We start from the raw sequence: 18,927 nt of genomic DNA on the forward strand, positions 1-18,927 counted from the left end.
TGTGTAAGCAACACAAAACCTAAAATGGGAGTGTAAGAGAGGAACTGCACATGGGCTTAGCTATGTGTCACTAAACATAGGCATCAAATCTAGAAGTACAGTATGTTTTCATCACATCATTCATTTACTTTATTGTGTTTTTTAAGTATGAATGTAACGAAAAATGCAAGTGTGAGAGAGGTACTGTGTAAACACATACAGCAATGTACTTGTGTCTAAGCTTTCTTCAGCCAAGGAGGAGAAAATCGGAAATTTGGTACAAAATCTGTAAAACTGAGGAACTGAAGTAGGTCTGCAAAACTAATATGCTTACTGCACATTCTCAGTATCCAAATACTCCTAAAATGTCAGGTAATGGATTAACATTTGTTTTGTAGAGAAACAAACCCATTTTTGAGCATGTCTGCAAATTCCCTTATTTTAGTGAGTATCATGGAATTCTGTGGTTGACCTTATTTTTGAGGCTGATTGCAGTATTTTGCATAGTCGTCACTCCTTAGGGTGGAGACCTGTCAGTTTGTCAATAAATGGTGGAGCTGCTGTTCTAACACTTACTTAACACTCGTGTTGTCTGTGTCCTGTGCTGACAGGTACAGCTCATGTTTCCTGACATCAGAACCTTATGTGCCAGCATTAGATTTCCAGCCTCTGATTTATAAATCCTATGGATTATTGTAAGTCTCTTTACTGCTGCTGAAAATTATTTGGTCTCTCCTTTCATGAGATGCTGATCATCTCGCTGATGATTGCTAAGGGGTTGTTGTGGTGGTGTGTTTGGCTGATGATCATGCTCAAAACGGCCATGATTTCATGTTCTCCTGGACTTGCCAGGGGAATGCACAAACAGCTGTGTGAGGATGGGCTCCTTTGTAGAAGTTGTAGGGCTTGGGGAAGAATGATGACTAACTTGTGTCTTCATTTCTAGCTTAACTAAAGATCTGTACAAAGGAATGTGAATGGTAACTGCAGTCTGAGTGTTCCAGTCTGCCTTATTCCCTGACCCATCCTTCAGTGATCCCTGGAGTTTCTGTGGTTAATAAAGGTAACTGGCTGGTTAACTGATCTCTCCAGCCTTTCTGCAGGAATCATCTGCTCTACATTGAGTGTGAGTTGGGACTTACGACTTTGTTTTGAAGGGAATTTAATGCATCCCAAAATTTGTAAAAATAACTGTAAATTGTATTTTTCGAATGATCACTTTTGGCTGCCACCCTCCCCACATTACAACTGCTTTCTTAAACACTCATTGGTTTTCACGTTTGTACTAAAACAAAACTGTTGTTTATTACAGTATGTCTGTTTGTACTCTCTTGTACAGGACCCTGAGCATTGCATAAATAAACTTCTTATGCAAAGAGACTTTACGAATTTAAGTTTTCAGTCCTGTTCTTATTTGTGCATAGGGACCCTGGTGGGTGTGGAAAATAGGGGATTTCTGAAAATGGAGAAGAGGGACAGGACCTGTGGCAGACCCTTTTGTCTCTAAACTATGCTGACTTCGTCATTGTAAATCCTGCACTGTGGGAGAATACTTCAGGAATTGATTCACTGGACCATTTATTAAGACCATAAATAATCAGAGGAGTTACTTATGGTTTTGAAACTAAAGGGATTTTTTTACTGGTGAAGGCATTTTTGGGTGAATTTTTAGAGGTTATAGTTTGATACCAGTTCCTTTACTACCTCATGGTATCTGAACTTTAAAAAAAATACTTTCTTTCTGACTATCCCGGTCAGGTTTGCTCTAGCTGAGGTTGGGGAGTAGACACTTTGCTAAATTACAGGGAAATCCTGATGAAGAACTTAATGAATTGTTCCTTTTTAAGAGATAAAAGACTGGTTCAGGTACCAGAAGTTGTCCTCTTTGCCCCTCTCATCTTGTGGTCTCATGGTTGGTAATTTCAGGTGAAGTAATAGTTGTTGAAAGTCCCAGAAGTGCTCCTGTCCCCGTGGCTGACTAGATTCAGATTCGAATATGAAATGTGCTGTAAAAAAAAAGGAAGTAATGATCACTTACGTATCACTCTGTTTAAAGGATTTACTACAATTAATTGTAGAACTCTGTGAGAAATTGGAAACTTTATTTTTCAAGGCATTTGAAAAGACTGGGTACATTAAATAAATGTAAGATTTGAGTGCTATTTTGTGTAAGATGTACATCAGAAACCACATTAACACTATGTTTAGCATTGAGTGAGCAAATCTCATCCATTTTTCAATGCAGCCTAAGTGCTAATACTAACTTTTTAAGTTACAAGGACCTTCTGTCATGTGAAAAGTACTTTGGAAGTTCAAAAGCAAGTCAAGAAGCCTCCAGGCTTTTTCAAGCACCTATTTTTGCAGTGTTTGCAGTGGGCAACCCTACTAGAACCTGCCGGGGAAGAGAGGTGATCTGTAAATGCTGAGGAGATGTAAACACACACTCAGAGGCTTCTGACAAGGAAATTAAGAGAATTTTGTGTTAGAAATTAAAAGCAAATATTACCTCAGGAAATCTGGAGCTCGTACGATCATATGCTGAAAGTCTGCCAAGGATAGCTTGCCATCGTTGTCCACATCGGCCTCGTAAATCACCTTCTCACACACAAGGCTGACTTCTTCCGGGGTCAGTTCATTTCGAGTTAATTTGTTAACAGTTTTCTCTAGATCTGATTTGCATATGTAATCATCATTGTTGAAGTCTGACAAGAGACAAATTTAATTTAAAGTGACAAAAGTCAGCATTTTACTTGGTTGTTTGCCAAGACCCATAGAAGGGTTTGGTTCCCAGGCTGTGATGGATTTTTATCAGTAGAACTCTCAAATCAGAAATGAAGTTACCTCTATCTATTTGTAAAAGAAATTAGTTACAAAATAAAAATCTCTTAATTTCTCCTTTTCATACATAAATGTAACAACTGTAAGTCGTTTAATGGCTAAACATAGCCTAGCCATCATTAAACCATTCCAGCAAGGTCTTATTGGTTTGATATATTGTTTGTCTTTAGCTGATCATAAAGAAACTGTAAATGGTACTTGAAAAAAAAATCTTTACATTTGTCCTTTGAGGAAAAAATTCTGCAGTGTGCTTCCCTGCCTCCCCCTCCCAAATCCACCCTACAGATTCATGGGCAGCCAAATTCCCTGTGCTGTACTTTTCCAAGCAGCCCCTCAGACAGAAATTTTTCATAATGTTTATCAGGTCTTGAAAACTGCAGATAATTTCAAGTTGTAAATATTGTAGTAAATTTTAATACCAAATAAATTAGAGACAAAAGGATAAAGAAAACCAATGGTTTTTAGAAGAGGGAGAACAAACATTCAAGTGCAATTAAAATAAATGGTCACTAGAAATCTTTATGGTGACAAAATGAGGATTTTGCAGCCCTACATGAAGCTTCAGGATTTCCCCACTTACTTTTTACGCATGAATCACTCACCATAAATTTTAAAAGCATAATAAGCTTTCAAGTCTCTGGGAGCCATTTCACTTAGCACAGAAAACATGTCCAAAAAATCATCTAAAGTCATATTGCCATCCCCATGCTCTGAGAACACCTCTGCTATCCGCTGGCGGAATGGGTTGTCCTGGGAAACAGAACACAGGAGCAAGGGAAGGTCATCCTTACTAGCATTGATTTCAGCGCAGGTAAGGCAATCGGAGCGAGATTACTTTTGTTGAAACACCTTTTTGGCAAATTCTCCCCTTTCTGCCTTTAAGTTCTTGCCTAATGCTGTGTCAGAAGCAGACACAGCCGCACCCTGTTTAACCTTTGTGCTGTTTCAGGGTGTTTTCTGGGAAGTGCTAGAAGCTTCCAGAAAGACTTTTTACTTTGATAGCCCAAATTTATTTCTATGTCAGCCTCCCAGCAATTAGTCCTGGATGAATTATTCAAAAAGGGTAGATGAAACTGAAATGTGTCACTCGAGTCGTGTGCTCGGTACCTTGAGCTCTGGCATGCTGCCGATGAGCTCGTAGGGGAGTGTCACGGCTGGTTTGTCCGAGTAGTCAAGGGGAACGAGCTGCGGGGCCAGATCTCGGTACCTGTAAAACAGCCTGAGACAGAGAGAAAGGCTTGTTGACTGAATGGGCTCTTTAGACTTCTGAGAACAAGGTGTTTTGCTTTTCCACCTCATTTTTCACACTTTGTATCCATTAGTGGATGGAGATCAGTCACTAAGTAACAGTATGTTTTTGTTGGAAAAACCGTTATTGAAACAAGGAGCATAATGTAACTGGTGAAAAATACAAAGCTTCATTACAGAACTGTTAGGTGAAAATGCTTACACAGGACATGCAGCTAAACCCCTAGGAGAGGAGAACAAGTTCATGTTTTCAGTGAGGACTCTCAGTCCCTGAACAGAATCCTGATCCTGCCTTTATCAGACCCTTTGGCCAGAGATTAAATAGGGAGTTCAATCAGGCACTTTAAGGCTTCTGGATAAATGCATCCTGGAGCAGCAGTGTAATCATTTACAAGAAAACATGAAGAAAACTTGACACAATCATTAAAGATTTCATAAATCAGCAAAGTATTCCAGAGAATAACAGTACACTTTGAAGCATCTGTCTGAAAACTATGTTAGAGAACCGTGGATGTCGCTGCCACTAAGACGTAATTCATTACATTTATTTCTAATAAATGAAGAGGGACTAGTACATTAACACAAAACTTAGAATTCTGACTCAGTTTAGGATAGGATTTGTAAATGAAAAAAAGCCAACAAAAATGCTCAGACTGCCCAAAGGTATCACTTTAGATTTGATAAATCAATTTTAAAATTATTTTTGAAATACCTTACCTCATATGTAACCTGCCTTTACAGAACTCTGCCCTTTACTCACAACATACAGACAGAAGACTCACCTCAGAATTTCTTTCCTTGTGAAAAATGTGCAGTCCTATGAAATAAGAAAAGGTATAACACGTAATGACAGTTTTTAGCATGCATTGGCCCAAACTTTTCCCATGCAGTGGCTTAAATGAAGTTATACTGTAGTGTATGTGTAAGCATTAAAGATTTCTTTTTGGCATACAGTTAAGAGTATTTTATAATCCTTCCTTTTGATGTAAAAATCAAACTATGCTACTAAAATCTTTGCTGCAATTCACTAGTTCTACTTCTTAATTTTTAAAAGATGTTGTTTTAAAAAACCCAGTAACACCTTTGCTATTATTCAATGTCCTGTCCAAACAGCCATTTAGTTTGCTTTATACCTGATATGCATCCAGTTGCTCTTGAGTGAAAATGGTTTGCTTGTTGCCCATTTTGAGCTGGAAATACTGACTCTTGTCAGTTCTTTCCTCAAGGGCACCTTTATAGGTCGTCTGGATATTCAGTTATTAAAAGCTGCAACAATGAGGCTCAGGTACAGCGGAGGAGATCAGGTAACCAACTTCTACAGGCTGCAAAGTATCATAATAGGAGCATTTCATCAAATCTTTAGTCTGGCTGCTTGAGGCTCTTATCCAGCAGCACTCACCCGTCTCCTGTGTGCACCACAAAGACTCGGGTTACAGGATTTAGCCAAATAAGTAATAGCTGCTCATTAGTGCCCTTCAGCTGCAGGTAGACCTAGTGGATCCTGCTTTTTCATGCCTTCAGATATGGTGAGTTAACTGACAAGTGTTAGCAGTGTTTTCCTTCTTTAAAATTTAACACCAGGTGATGGAAATTTGGTAGCCCCTCCTCCTTTCAATAAATACCTATTTTATTCTCTAGCTCTGTCCAGTCTCTGTTTCAGGTCAGCCTTCTAGGCAACATCTGGAATGGCTCTGTTCAGGGTGCAACGAGAAATGTGGGGAGGGATGGGGCTGGTTTCTCCTGGTGTAGCGTGGATCTCCGGATGTTCTCCTCAAGGTGATTCCGTCCTGTTGTCCTCAAAAGCAGATTTATTATGTGGTGTGCAACAAGCCAATAATTACACACTTGAGAGAGACGTTATTTGCACAAGCCTGGATGCTTGGTGGATTTCCACAAATCCAACACACCCCACTGGACTTTCCACACCATTATTTACAGAAGTTCAGAGTTAGTCTTTTTCCAAGGTCAGCCCCTCTATAATATAGTAATTTCCATACAAGTTAGCCAATCCCCAGCTAACTTTTCCACATGCAATGGGGAAGGGTCTGCACCTGGGCAGGGTCTTTTTGACCCTTAGACATGATCTTAAGTATTATAATGAAGATAGTTCAGATGTAGGATATACTGATCTTCTGTCCTTTGCAAATTATCAATGTATACATACACACACATCAACATTTTGATTTACTATATCCCTAAAACTTGTTGGTTCTCATAGACCGTTGATTAAGGGCTGCTGGCTGCTGTCTTTCCACTCATTAGGTCTCTTTTCTTGCTGATTAGGTTTGAAAGTATACAAAGAGTTTACATCAAAAAACATTCTAATTTAAAATAATCTTGATATATTCCACATTTTGCAAGTCCCGCTTCGGTTCCCCTCACGGAGATCTCCCGGTCCGGGCTCACTGCCGGTTCCCTTCACGGAGATCTCCCGGTCCGGGCTCACTGCCGGCTCCCCTCACGGAGGTGTCCCGGTCCGGGCTCACTGCCGGTTCCCCTCACGGAGATCTCCCGGTCCGGGCTCACTGCCGGTTCCCCTCACGGAGGTGTCCCGGACCGGGCTCACTGCCGGTTCCCCTCACGGAGGTGTCCCGGACCGGGCTCACTGCCGGTTCCCCTCACGGAGATCTCCCGGTCCGGGCTCACTGCCGGTTCCCCTCACGGAGATCTCCCGGTCCGGGCTCACTGCCGGTTCCCCTCACGGAGGTGTCCCGGACCGGGCTCACTGCCGGTTCCCCTCACGGAGATCTCCCGGTCCGGGCTCACTGCCGGTTCCCCTCACGGAGATCTCCCGGACCGGGCTCACTGCCGGTTCCCCTCACCGAGGTGTCCCGGTCCGGGCTCACTGCCGGTTCCCCTCACGGAGGTGTCCCGGTCCGGGCTCACTGCCGGTTCCCCTCACGGAGGTGTCCCGGTCCGGGCTCACTGCCGGTTCCCCTCACGGAGATCTCCCGGACCGGGCTCACTGCCGGTTCCCCTCACGGAGATCTCCCGGTCCGGGCTCACTGCCGGTTCCCTTCACGGAGATCTCCCGGTCCGGGCTCACTGCCGGTTCCCCTCACGGAGGTGTCCCGGACCGGGCTCACTGCCGGTTCCCCTCACGGAGATCTCCCGGTCCGGGCTCATTGCCGGTTCCCCTCACGGAGGTGTCCCGGTCCGGGCTCACTGCCGGTTCCCCTCACGGAGATCTCCCGGTCCGGGCTCACTGCCGGTTCCCCTCACGGAGGTGTCCCGGACCGGGCTCACTGCCGGTTCCCCTCACGGAGATCTCCCGGTCCGGGCTCACTGCCGGTTCCCCTCACGGAGATCTCCCGGTCCGGGATCATTGCCGGTTCCCCTCACGGAGGTGTCCCGGACCGGGCTCACTGCCGGTTCCCCTCACGGAGGTGTCCCGGTCCGGGCTCACTGCCGGTTCCCCTCACGGAGGTGTCCCGGACCGGGCTCACTGCCGGTTCCCCTCACGGAGATCTCCCGGTCCGGGCTCACTGCCGGTTCCCCTCACCGAGGTGTCCCGGTCCGGGCTCACTGCCGGGTCCCCTCACGGAGGTGTCCCGGTCCGGGCTCACTGCCGGTTCCCCTCACGGAGATCTCCCGGTCCGGGCTCACTGCCGGTTCCCCTCACGGAGATCTCCCGGTCCGGGCTCACTGCCGGTTCCCCTCACCGAGGTGTCCCGGTCCGGGCTCACTGCCGGGTCCCCTCACGGCGGGGCTCGAGCGCGGTCCCCGGCCGTTGCGGCGGCGCCGGCAGGGGGCGCGGGCGCGGCCGTTCCGCCATGGCGGATTACGAGGCGGTGCAGCGCGGTCCCCTGCGGCTGAAGGGCAGCGGGGGGGCCCTGGGGGCCGGCAAGCGGTGAGTGGGGTCGGGGGGAACCGGGGCAGAACGGGGGGCGGTGAGGAGGGGCCGGGAGAACGGGGGGCGAGGAGGGCACACGCAGCCCAGGGCTGAGCGCTGACCGGATGCTCCCCGCAGGAAGAAGAAGAAGGCGAAAGACAAGGCCCAGATCCTGGAGCAGATCGTGAGCAGCAAGAAGCAGGAGGAGGAGAAGAAGCGCGGGCTGGACAAGCGGACCCCGGCGCAGGTGGCCTACGAGAAGATGCAGGAGAAGCGGGTAAGGCTTTAAAAACCCCCGTCACCCCTCGAGTGCGACCGCTGAGGGTCCTGCGAGTGCCTGGAGTAACCGGCCCTTCTGTGTCTCCTGCAGCAAATGGAGCGGATCCTGAAGAAAGCGTCGAAAACCCACAAGCAGCGAGTGGAGGTGAGCAAAACCATCCTTAGTTCCTCAGGCCAGCGTGTGTTTATTGTTGGGCTGAAGGAAGTGTTTCACCTTATGAAACACAAGCAGGGACGCAGGGGTCTTGTGGTTCAACTTGGTGATGTGAGCACCCGTTTTCTTTCTCTTTCCCTCCCCCAGGACTTCAACAGGCACTTGGATACTCTGACTGAGCATTACGACATTCCCAAAGTCAGCTGGACTAAATGACCGCGCTGCTTGTCACAGCTCTGGAGATGGAGTTGTGTTTTGTTTGCATCAAGCAGGGTTGCCATGTAAATCTGTCTTTTCTCCATATTGTCTAATACATCTTCTGAGCTTTTATGACTTTATACTGTCTTATTTTATTGTCTTGTTTTTATAAAACCAAACACCTAGCAATGTCTCCTCTGGGCTGAGGAGCTCTGGTTTACATCAATGAAGAGGGATTTTTTTTTAGTGTTTATAGTGAGATTAAGGCCAAAATTAGTTGCTGCGAGCCAGATGGAAAGCATTCCTATATTTCTTTGGTTCTAACAGTTCTCCCTTTTTAAAGTGAAGAGTCTGACAGCCTCACAGTTTAAGTTTCTCGTGTAAGTTATGTGAATTGTGTAATTTCTATCAAGCTCTGTCAGAAGCCGTGTTGCAAAATCTGAAATATGTAAAATTGTCTGATGAAAGGATATTTGATCTTTGTATACTTTCAAGCCTAATCAGCAAGGAGGGAGGCTTAATCCATGAAATAAAAAGCAGCCAACAAGCTCTAAGTGATGTCCAGGTTTGGATAGCTGATGTGCTGGATTTCTGGAATCCCACCGAGCACCCGGGCTTGTGCAACTCTGAAATAAATAATCAGTGAGTCTCTCGAGTGTGTAATTACTGGCTTGCTGTACATCGAGTCCCGGATCCGATTTTTGTGGAAAACAGCATCATTTCTATCTTGAGCTCTTTCCGAGGGCCCTGCTGCAACTTGTAACTCCCATGTAACTTATTAAAACGCTACTTTCATCCCTTTTTTGGTGCTGATATACCTATAAAATCGGGGTGGTGCGCTGAGCAAAGTTTGTGCGTGGAAGCTCTTTTTGTGAAGCACCAACCCCGCCTTTACGATTCTTGACCCCTCTGAGGGATGACGTGTATCTTGATGTTCGAAATCCTAACGCGCCGGTTAAATCGGAATATTGTTCTCGACCCGAGTTAGGTTCCGCCGGGGGCATCGTTAAGCCCCGGACGCTCAGTGTGTCCGCGGCCCGCCCGGGGCCGTGCCACCCTCGGGGCCGGGCCGGGGGGACTATTTAACGTCCAGCGGCGCCGGAAGTGTCCAACGCCGCACCGCCCGTATCGCTGCGCGCAGCCGCTGGTTCCGGCTCGTGGCGTCACTTCCCGCGGAAGCGGAAGGCGGGCGGGACGCGGCCCGGCCGGCGCGATGTCGGCCAGCGCCGTCTATGTGCTGGACCTGAAGGGGAAGGTGGGGCTCGGCCGCGGGGTCTCAGCGGGGCCGGCGCGGAGCTGGGGGTTCCGCGGCCTATGTGAGGGCTGCGGGGGCCGCGTTCCCCTTCTGGGCACCGCCTCGCTGCCAGCCCCGGATTAGCCGAGAGGGGACAGGGGGAGTTGTGGCCCGTAGCCCCTTGCCGGCAGAGATGCTGAGTGAGGCGGCATCCCCGGAATAATTAACTTCTGCCGTTATTGTAGCTGCTTTGCCTCAGAGGAGTTGCCTGTTTTCCTATCCAAAAATCATTGTTACAGCGTGAGTAGTAATAGGAGAAGGATAGGTCTGAAAAATACTAATTCATGACTTTGCGATTAAATATTGGTGTTTGCCTTCTAATTGGCAAAGTATTTTGGCATTGTGATTTGCCCTTATAAATGCAGAGGGGCTCGAGGGAAGCTGGATGACTTCATAGGGGCCTTTTAAGCATTGTGTCTTGCATGATAGCCTCCTTATGAAAGAGAAAAAAAGACAAGTGAAAGAGAAAAAACGAGGATTTGGTTGCTTTTTTAATAGGTTCTGATCTGTCGGAATTACCGTGGAGATGTGGACATGTCAGAGGTGGAACATTTTATGCCAATCCTTATGGAAAAGGAAGAAGAGGGGACCCTTTCTCCTATCCTAGCACATGGAGGAGTTCGTTTCATGTGGATTAAACATAACAACCTGTACCGTATCCTTTGTGCTGCATGTGCTGACATGCCAAGGATTGCTGCTTTGGTTCTTTTCTTAATGTCAAAATGAAAGCTGAAGAATGGCTGAAGTGGCATCCAGAGGCTATATTCAGTAAAGTTGGTTATATTAAATAAGGGGTTTTTATGCTTTACATAGTGCAGTATCCACAAACAGCATGAGGTCCAGAAAAGTGTTTTTAAATTTTACTTGATGATTTTCTGAATGTTTATCTTCATATCTCCTTAGATCATAGGTGCTGTTAAGTAGTTAACACGTAATTCTTCTAGGCAACTGTAATCACCTAAAATCAGACTTTTTAAAATGCATTTAGTAAACTTTTTTTTTTTAATGCACATTCCTGAACATCCTTTATCAGTTGTTGCAACTTCTAAAAAAAACGCTTGTGTATCACTGGTGTTTTCATTTTTATATAAAGTAGTTCAGGTGAGTATATTTCAGAAACAACCTTTGTGTTCTTTTCTGTCTAAATAGAAGTGCATAGAGCTTTCACTTTTTTTAAGAACTTCGATAATAACATTTTTATTTTATATTAGATTATTTTGTAGAACTGTCTTCTTAACCACTAATAAGGGCACTGATATTTTGTAGCTGTGTAGGCAGAGCATGGGGCACAGTGCTGTAAGTAGTTGCACAAGACCTGAGCGCCTGGAGGAGACTGAATTGGTGCAGGTGTCGTGGTGCCTCATATAGATCCTGTGTTTGCTTCATCTGTACCTGATGGGAAAAATATTTTCTCCAGAATAAACATTTTTCATAATAGCTTCTTCTAGAATTCTCTGTATCAGTTTTAATTGTGGTGGGTTTCCTGGGGCTGATCTGAGCAGAATTTGGAGCCATTTGGAAAGGGTGGGGTTTGGGTTGGAACTTTAGAAGGTTACTATTTTAGATGCAAGAATACCTTCTGCTTGTGCTGTGCTTCCTCAGTTAATGTCCTTCTTCCCCCTCTCCCTCCTGTTGTTGCATTTCAGGTTTTTTCTGAATATTTCAAGGAGCTGGAAGAAGAGAGCATTAGGGATAATTTTGTTATTATTTATGAGTTGTTAGATGAGCTTATGGATTTTGGTTATCCACAAACCACTGATAGTAAAATTTTACAAGAGTAAGTATCACTGCATCACTTACAGTGACAAAGCCCTTGGAATGTTTCGCGCCTTTTTCCATTGGAAAACAAATGTTTTGGTGTGTTCTAATTATCAAAACTATTAATTTGCTTTTTTTTCCATGCCCATTCTGTGACTGTGAAGGTACATCACTCAGGAAGGCCACAAACTTGAGACTGGAGCCCCACGCCCGCCTGCCACTGTTACAAACGCTGTTTCATGGAGATCAGAAGGGATAAAGTACAGGAAAAATGAGGTGTTCCTGGATGTCATAGAGTCTGTTAACCTTTTGGTGGGTACCTTGTATTTTAACTTTTGTGTAAGAACTGTAGTAGGAAGTGTTAAAAAGGGCTTTTTGTATGAAAACCTGCAATAAAAAGTCTGACTGTAGATGGTGTGCTGTGACACTCAAAGCAATGTAATCATTAAGTTCCCCCAGGGAAATCCAGTACAAATAATGCTTTAATTGTGTGTATTGCCGATTTTTGCATATGTCCTTTCCTCCTCTGTCTGTGCCCCTTCATGTCTCTGATCTAATTCTTCTGGGTCAATTCCTCATAAGAAGCACATCCAAGAAAAGCCCGGGCATGGGCATAGGGTGGGAGTGTTTCTTGAAGTCACAAGGTGCCACATCAGAGATGTCTTACCTTCTTCTTCATCTTTGTTCAGGTCAGTGCCAATGGAAACGTGTTACGGAGTGAGATAGTTGGATCCATTAAAATGAGAGTCTTCCTCTCAGGAATGCCAGAGCTGCGCCTTGGGTTGAATGACAAAGTTCTGTTTGATAATACAGGCCGTGAGTGTTGAAGTATCATCATAATCATGACAGATGCTATCTGGAGTCTTGAGTTTTGGGATGCTTGGGTACCACTGTAGAGTCATGAAGGTTGGAAAAGCCCTCTAAATTCATGAGTCCAACTGCTGACCAACACCACCGTGTTCACCACTAACCCATGCCCCCAGATGCCACATCCACAGGCCTTTTGAACCCTTCAGGGCTGGTGACTCCACCAGTGCCCTGGGCAGCCTGTGACAATGCATGACCATTCTTTCAGTGAATAAATTTTCCCAAAATACAACCTAAACCTCCACTGGCACAACTTGAGGCCATTTCCTCCTGTCCTGTCCCATGTTGCCTGGGAGCAGAGCCTGACCTCCACCTGGCTCCATCCTCCTGTCAGGGAGCTGTGGAGAGTGAGAAGACTCCCCCTGAGCCTCCTTTTCTCCAGGCTGAGTCCCCCCAGCTCCCTCAGCTGTTCCTGGTGCTCCAGCCCCTTCCCCAGCTCCATTTCCTTTTCTGGACACACTCCAGCACCTCAATGTTTTCCTTGCTGTGAGGGGCCCAAAGCTGATCCCAGGATTTGAGGTGCCTCAACAGTGCTCAGCACAAGGGGACAGTCACTGCCCCAATCCTAGAAAGTTGGCTAAAAGGGAGGAATGTCAACAGGCAGCAGCTGTGGTGAGACTTGGGCCATAGTTTGTGTGACCTGTGTGTTTTCTGCTAGGTGGGAAAAGTAAATCAGTAGAACTGGAAGATGTGAAGTTTCACCAGTGTGTTCGTCTGTCTCGCTTTGAAAATGACAGGACAATCTCCTTCATTCCACCTGATGGAGAGTTTGAGCTCATGTCCTATCGTCTCAATACCCACGTGAGCCTGGATGTTTGCCTTTTTAAAATGAGAATGGTTTAGATCATCCCCACAATGGCTTTCCCTTCTTTTTTTTTTTTTTCTTAAAACATGGGCAGCACATGGGTGTTCGAGTCAACTGTTAATAGCAAAACGTGGTGCTCGCTCATTCTGGACAAAGAAGAAAGTTTAGACTTAACTTAGCAATAAGTCTCTGTATTTTCCACTACTCTTGAAACTTTTTGAAATACTGTGGCTATGTTTTTAATGTAATTGCATAATGTCAGTGTAACAACTCATTGTGCTTGTTAACAACAGTATTTATGTCACTTAGTTTTACTGGAGGATGCCAGCCATGGTGATAAAGATGGCCTTCGTTTCAGAAAAGTCAAAAAATCCACTCTAGAAAAGGTCTATAACAAAGAAATAGTTCAGTCCCTAGTATGTTAGACTATCAAATATTTTCCAATGCAAGTGTTTGTTGTTAGGGATTAATCTGAGACGTACATTTTTAAGCCTATAATTCTTGTACATTTGCTCATTGGTATATTAGGGCTTGCTCATTTGTATGATTATTTCTTACAAAACCACAATTCTGTCATTTTGAACACCCCAGGCTGCATTTTCTGTGTGGTTCACATACTGAGTGTAGTTTTATGGGAAAGCAACATTTTAGTGACTCTGTCCAAGTAAAACTCAGAGCTGTGATATGTTTTTTCACCACCAGGTAAAACCCTTGATCTGGATTGAGTCTGTGATTGAGAAACATTCCCACAGCCGCATCGAGTATATGATCAAGGTCAGACATCCTTCAATGATTATGGCCAACTTTAGTCTTTTGTTTGCTTTCAAAGCTTGATGAGCAGTATATGCATTTTTGTACAGGTACTTAGTGTTTCTGTGGGACTTAGATACCTCTGAGGACTTCATTTTTAAGTTATGATCTGAGTTGCAGTTCCGGTTCTCAGGATGCAGGTTGGGGTGGAGGGGAGCTGTGTGTCACACAGCTCTCTGAGCTTGGCAGCACCATGGGAATACTTAGACCCTGCTTTTCTGCTTTATTTTTTTTCTCCTTTAGGCGAAGAGTCAATTTAAGCGTAGATCAACTGCCAACAATGTGGAGATTCACATCCCGGTTCCAAACGATGCAGACTCGCCAAAGTTTAAAACCACTGTTGGAAGTGTCAAATGGGTTCCAGAGAACAGTGAAATTGTCTGGTCCATTAAATCTTTCCCAGTAAGTGTTAGTTTTTACTCTTACCACCCAAGAGTGTAATAATTGCTTAACACTAATATTTCATTCACGTTTATACTCTGCCTAAAGTAAATTCCGTCAGTATCAGACGAGTAGCAGTGGACTCTTCCTCTTTTTCCATGCATGAAAGATTGGAACTTGCTAATAGATGTTGTTTATATATGTTTCACTTGGATATTTTTTCAGAACCCAAGTAGAGGGCAGATTTTTGAGTGATGTCTCTTGGTGGTGTAATCCTTGGCCTGGCTTTAGCAGCAGCTGTTTGAGTTTCATCAGACTCTGCTTCTTGGGTGGTTCCATGAGCATGAGCTCTATCCACTGCTAATGGTGTGATAGTGCAGCTGTGTGTCATTATTTAATCTGAATTTTTGAGTATGAGGATAGAAGAAAATTAATTATGCCTCCGGCTGGATCTGCATCTTGTTTTTTCTTTTTAAGGATTTTTAAAATAAAAACACATGTCACTTTGAAGCCCTGGAGAAGAGCTGGAATAAATAGTGGAGTTCAGCAGTTTGATGTTAAGAAAACCACTAGTATCATTGCAAGGGTTTTTTGATTGTTTGTTTGTTTGTTTTGGGGGTTTTTGTTTGTTTTTGGGGGTTTTGTTTGTTTTTGTTTTGGGTTGGGTTTTGTTTGTTTGTTTGTTTTTGGGTTTGTTTTTTTGTTTCAAGAAAAAGAAATTGTCTCTTTTGGGTAGGGTGGAAAAGAATACCTGATGAGAGCTCACTTTGGACTTCCAAGTGTTGAAGCTGAAGACAAGGAAGGAAAACCTCCCATTAGTGTAAAATTTGAGATTCCATATTTCACCACTTCAGGAATCCAGGTTAGTGATTGAAAACAGAAATACTGATAAATTCACATGTTGGGCTCTAACACGTGAGGTGTTTCTCTTCTTGATGATTCCTGTTCGGTTTTATCCATAAGACAGATTTTTACCCATAAAAGGGTCGGGCTTTTTGTTTTTCTCTTTTGCTAAATGCTACTTGGCCAACATGGGAGACTTTATATCTTACAGATCTTTCTTTCCAGGTTCGTTACTTAAAGATAATTGAGAAGAGTGGCTACCAGGCTTTGCCATGGGTCCGGTACATCACCCAGAACGGAGGTGAGAGGGAGGGAATATTTTATTTCTCCAGAATACACTTACAAGTTGAAAGTCGTATTTTTGAGTATGGACCTATCTGGTTTAGATGCACTGTAGATTAAGCTACACTGTTTCTTTTCTAGTCCCCTTTTTGGTGTCCTAATGAAAGGCCCAGTGGGGTAGAGTGGCAATGCTGTTCCAAATATTTTCTGATTGAGCTGGAATTTGGTAAATTTAAAAACAAACACATCATTAGCATTATGCTCACACATACCATTTTGCCAGCTTTAAATTGTATAAGACACTGCTAGGACAAAATACTAGATTTTTAGTAAGCAGAAATGGTGGGCTTTGTTTTCATTGGGTTGTTTTTTTTTTTTTTGTAGCTGTGGTGGTATTATTGTTATTTTGGTTGTGTGGTTTGTTAGTTTTGTTTTGTTGGGGGTTTTTTAGTTAGATTGTTTTTCACTTTTGTTTTTGTTTCTGTTTTTCTAATTAATTTTTTTCTGGCATTTAAGCATGAATTGCCTTTATCTCTTTAGAGGTCATTCTCATAGCCATTCTAGGCAAAGATTTGAGTTTATTTTATAGAATATAAAATATTTAAAATAAACTGTTGAATCCCAGACTGGTTTGGGTGGGAAGGGACCTTAAAGCTCATCTTGTTCCACGTCTGCCTTGGGCAAGGACACCTTCCATTATCCCAGGCTGCTCCCAGCCCCATCCAACATGGCCTTGGACCCTTCAGGGATGGGGCAGCCACAGCTTCCCTGGGCAGCCTGGACCCGGGCCTCACCTCCCTCACAGGAAAGAATTTATTCCTAATATCCCATCTAACCCTTCCCGCCTTCAGTTGAAGGCTATTCCCCCTCTCAGGGTTTTATGGATATCTGCATATTCTTGTATTAATATATATCAATATAAGAATGCATTTTATCACTCTATCCCAGCTTGCTGCTTTGCTTCACTTCTTTTAATGAGACAAATTACTAAAATTGGGGTTTTGTTGTTTTTTTCCCCTATACAGACTACCAGCTCCGAACACAGTAAAACACCTTACAGGCACCACAGACAACAAACCTTCAGGCCTAGAATTCATTTGCAGAAGCTTCTGTGGTCCTGAGAGCTGTGAATGTTGTTGCCAAGGGTCTCATTTCTGCAATCTTGGATTGACAGAAGAAAGATTGGAAATTTATTGATTTCAATAACGTGTTTGAGCTTTTGAACCATTAGTATTGATTGTGTGAATATTTATTTCATTCTTAGAACATGCTGATCTTGCTGCTAAATGCAAATTACATTAGGAGTAGCAGTTACATTGAGGAGCCAGGAATCCAGAATGAACCTTGGGAATGTCTTGTCAATGCCTTGTTCATTACAGTCGAAGAGTTTCTAGTATTTGTATTTTGGGATCCCTAAAGACATTGGCAGCATTGTGCTACAAATTAGGGAGATGATTGTGCAATTAAATGACTGCTAAACACATCGTTGTATTTAGCCCAAGGTATTTATTTTTTTTTTCTGGGCATTTGGGTGCCTTAACTCATTCATAGCTCTGTTAACTTAAAAAAATTGCAGAATATGAGTTGAAATTATCTGAAGTCAAAAAATACTGTTAGCTTTTTTTGCATGGTTTCAAAGGAATTAATCTGAGAGAACAGCTTCAAGTGAGAGGTTTGGAAACAAAAATAGGGGTTTGTTAAAGGCTAAGTTAACTGAGAAGAAGAAATGACAGGAGTAAGTGTCTGTGGGGAGAGTCTCTGGAAGCAGGATTACTGGCTTCAGTCAGTCGAAATGCAGATGAAAGAGTTCCAACCTTGTGACACGCCAGGGCCTGGAAACCCCCTGCCAACTGACCAGTATTTGCTTTTTTGAATTTCTGTTCACCAAACAAGTTTTCAATTGTAATATGTAGGCATAAAGCCTTAGATTAGGTATTAAAAGACCAAAACACTTCTAGAGGTGATGTAATTTGGTAGGAAAATTGGGAGTTTATTATTATTTTTCCAGATAATAGTAATACACGCCAAGTTCTTCCTGGAAGTTACTGTATAAGAAGAGGCAGACAAAAATGCAGTTGCCATCTTTCTTCCAACTTGCCTTTTGTGTTAATTTAGGGCAAATACTTCCCCTTTTTGCTATAGTTTGCTAGAATTATTTAACTTCATTTGCCCTGAGGAGAGATGTTTTCTTTCTCAGTCTTTTCTGTTTGTAAACAGCTATTACTGTATCTTCCTGGCAGAATGAATAACAGTTCACAATGTTATTCTTAAAGGTGTTATTTTTTTTACATGCCTATTCATTTTTTTTCTGAGAAGCTACAATTGGCATGGGTGTACATAGTTATTTTGGGTTTTGGTGAGGTTTGGGGTTTTTTTTTTCAGGAAAATTGTGACCGTTATCAGTATTTTCTTTACGCAACTTTTAGGATGTTCTGGGTTGAATTTAGTACTCCTGAGAGGTGCTAAACTTAAACCATCAAAACCTAAATATCTGTGTCTGCAGATGTCATGTGATAGTACACTGTGCAAAGTTCTCCACTGGTGGGAGAGTCCAGGAGTGTCCACAAAGAGCGAGAAGGTCTTTCAGTCACTGTCCTCACTGAATCCTTGTAGACTGTATATAGATACACCTGTGTGTACAATTAGCCAAAAATCAGCTAAATTCACTCAAGCTGCAGCTGCTGTCACAGCGCAGAAGATATGCCTCAGGAAATCTAATGTCTGGTGGTGTTTGGCAACAACCAGACACCCAGTTTTTGGCAGCCATGGGTGTGGACAGGTGTGTTCTGATTCTGTTTCTCACCCAACAAGCTTGATGTTGAAACTAAATCATCTTGTTCAAGACTTCAGTTCCACTACTCATTTTCATTTGAACAATTAAGCTTATGACTGGACTAAAACTTTTTGTATTAAAACTGTAACTGGTTGACAAATCACTTTCTGCTGACTTTATTTTTCCAAGTGTTTGCTCTAATTATGCCTGTAAAATGTGACTCTCCATAGCTTTGTTTTCCTCTTGAAGTTTAGATCTTGCGGACCAGAACCATGTTTTCTCCTATTTTGTTGCAGTTTGACTGTTTTGATGATGGGGCATCAGCCATGCTTGTCCAGAAGGTAATAAAGAGCAAAAAGTCCTCTTTGAATCAGTTGTACTTTGCCTGTTTCTTTTTCAGTTTGATCTACACCAGGTAGTAGTCTCTAATCTCAGATTCTGCTCTGCTCTTCTAAAGTGAGGCCTGGGTAAGTGGAACAGAACTTTAGAAAAGCAGGAAGTGCTGATATTCCTGACTTATTTACCAAGTTCTGAAAAAATTTTTGCTTTTCTATTCTCTGCAAAATCTACCCATGCACAATAAAAT

At 43.5% G+C, this 18,927-nt stretch overlaps 3 protein-coding genes across 5 annotated transcripts; 2 read left to right on the plus strand and 1 right to left on the minus strand.

Annotated features, from left to right (window-relative positions):
* Positions 1–1,455: 1,455 nt before the first annotated feature.
* Positions 1,456–5,558, minus strand: CIB3 (calcium and integrin binding family member 3). 3 transcript variants are annotated; one of them, XM_066205639.1, is made up of 7 exons: positions 5,465–5,557; positions 5,199–5,387; positions 4,848–4,882; positions 3,925–4,036; positions 3,420–3,567; positions 2,486–2,681; positions 1,456–1,985 (listed from the first exon to the last, which is right to left on the minus strand). In XM_066205639.1, exons 2-7 carry the CDS (start codon positions 5,247–5,249, stop codon positions 1,964–1,966), a joined length of 564 nt encoding a protein of 187 aa, XP_066061736.1. In that variant the 5' UTR covers positions 5,250–5,387; positions 5,465–5,557; the 3' UTR covers positions 1,456–1,963. The 3 variants fall into 3 exon arrangements, with proteins under 3 accessions (XP_066061736.1, XP_066061738.1, XP_066061739.1); XM_066205641.1 differs by having other exon boundaries at positions 5,199–5,380; positions 5,465–5,553; XM_066205642.1 differs by lacking the exon at positions 4,848–4,882 and having other exon boundaries at positions 5,465–5,558.
* A 2,247-nt stretch (positions 5,559–7,805) lies between these two features.
* On the plus strand, positions 7,806–9,180 carry FAM32A (family with sequence similarity 32 member A). The gene is made up of 4 exons (XM_066205630.1): positions 7,806–7,915; positions 8,036–8,174; positions 8,268–8,321; positions 8,478–9,180. Exons 1-4 carry the CDS (start codon positions 7,839–7,841, stop codon positions 8,544–8,546), a joined length of 339 nt encoding a protein of 112 aa, XP_066061727.1. The 5' UTR covers positions 7,806–7,838; the 3' UTR covers positions 8,547–9,180.
* A 523-nt stretch (positions 9,181–9,703) lies between these two features.
* AP1M1 (adaptor related protein complex 1 subunit mu 1) lies at positions 9,704–18,705 on the plus strand. The gene is made up of 12 exons (XM_066205568.1): positions 9,704–9,783; positions 10,321–10,477; positions 10,856–10,923; positions 11,469–11,599; positions 11,745–11,892; positions 12,270–12,396; positions 13,106–13,248; positions 13,955–14,026; positions 14,306–14,464; positions 15,180–15,305; positions 15,512–15,587; positions 16,594–18,705. The coding sequence occupies exons 1-12, from the start codon at positions 9,742–9,744 to the stop codon at positions 16,614–16,616; spliced, it is 1,272 nt and encodes a 423-aa protein (XP_066061665.1). The 5' UTR covers positions 9,704–9,741; the 3' UTR covers positions 16,617–18,705.
* Positions 18,706–18,927: the final 222 nt, after the last annotated feature.

The sequence above is a fragment of the Chamaea fasciata genome, unplaced genomic scaffold, assembly GCF_029207755.1.
Source record: "Chamaea fasciata isolate MVZ Bird 193981 ecotype frontalis unplaced genomic scaffold, bChaFas1.0.hap1 SCAF_28, whole genome shotgun sequence".
Lineage (NCBI taxonomy): Eukaryota > Metazoa > Chordata > Aves > Passeriformes > Sylviidae > Chamaea > Chamaea fasciata.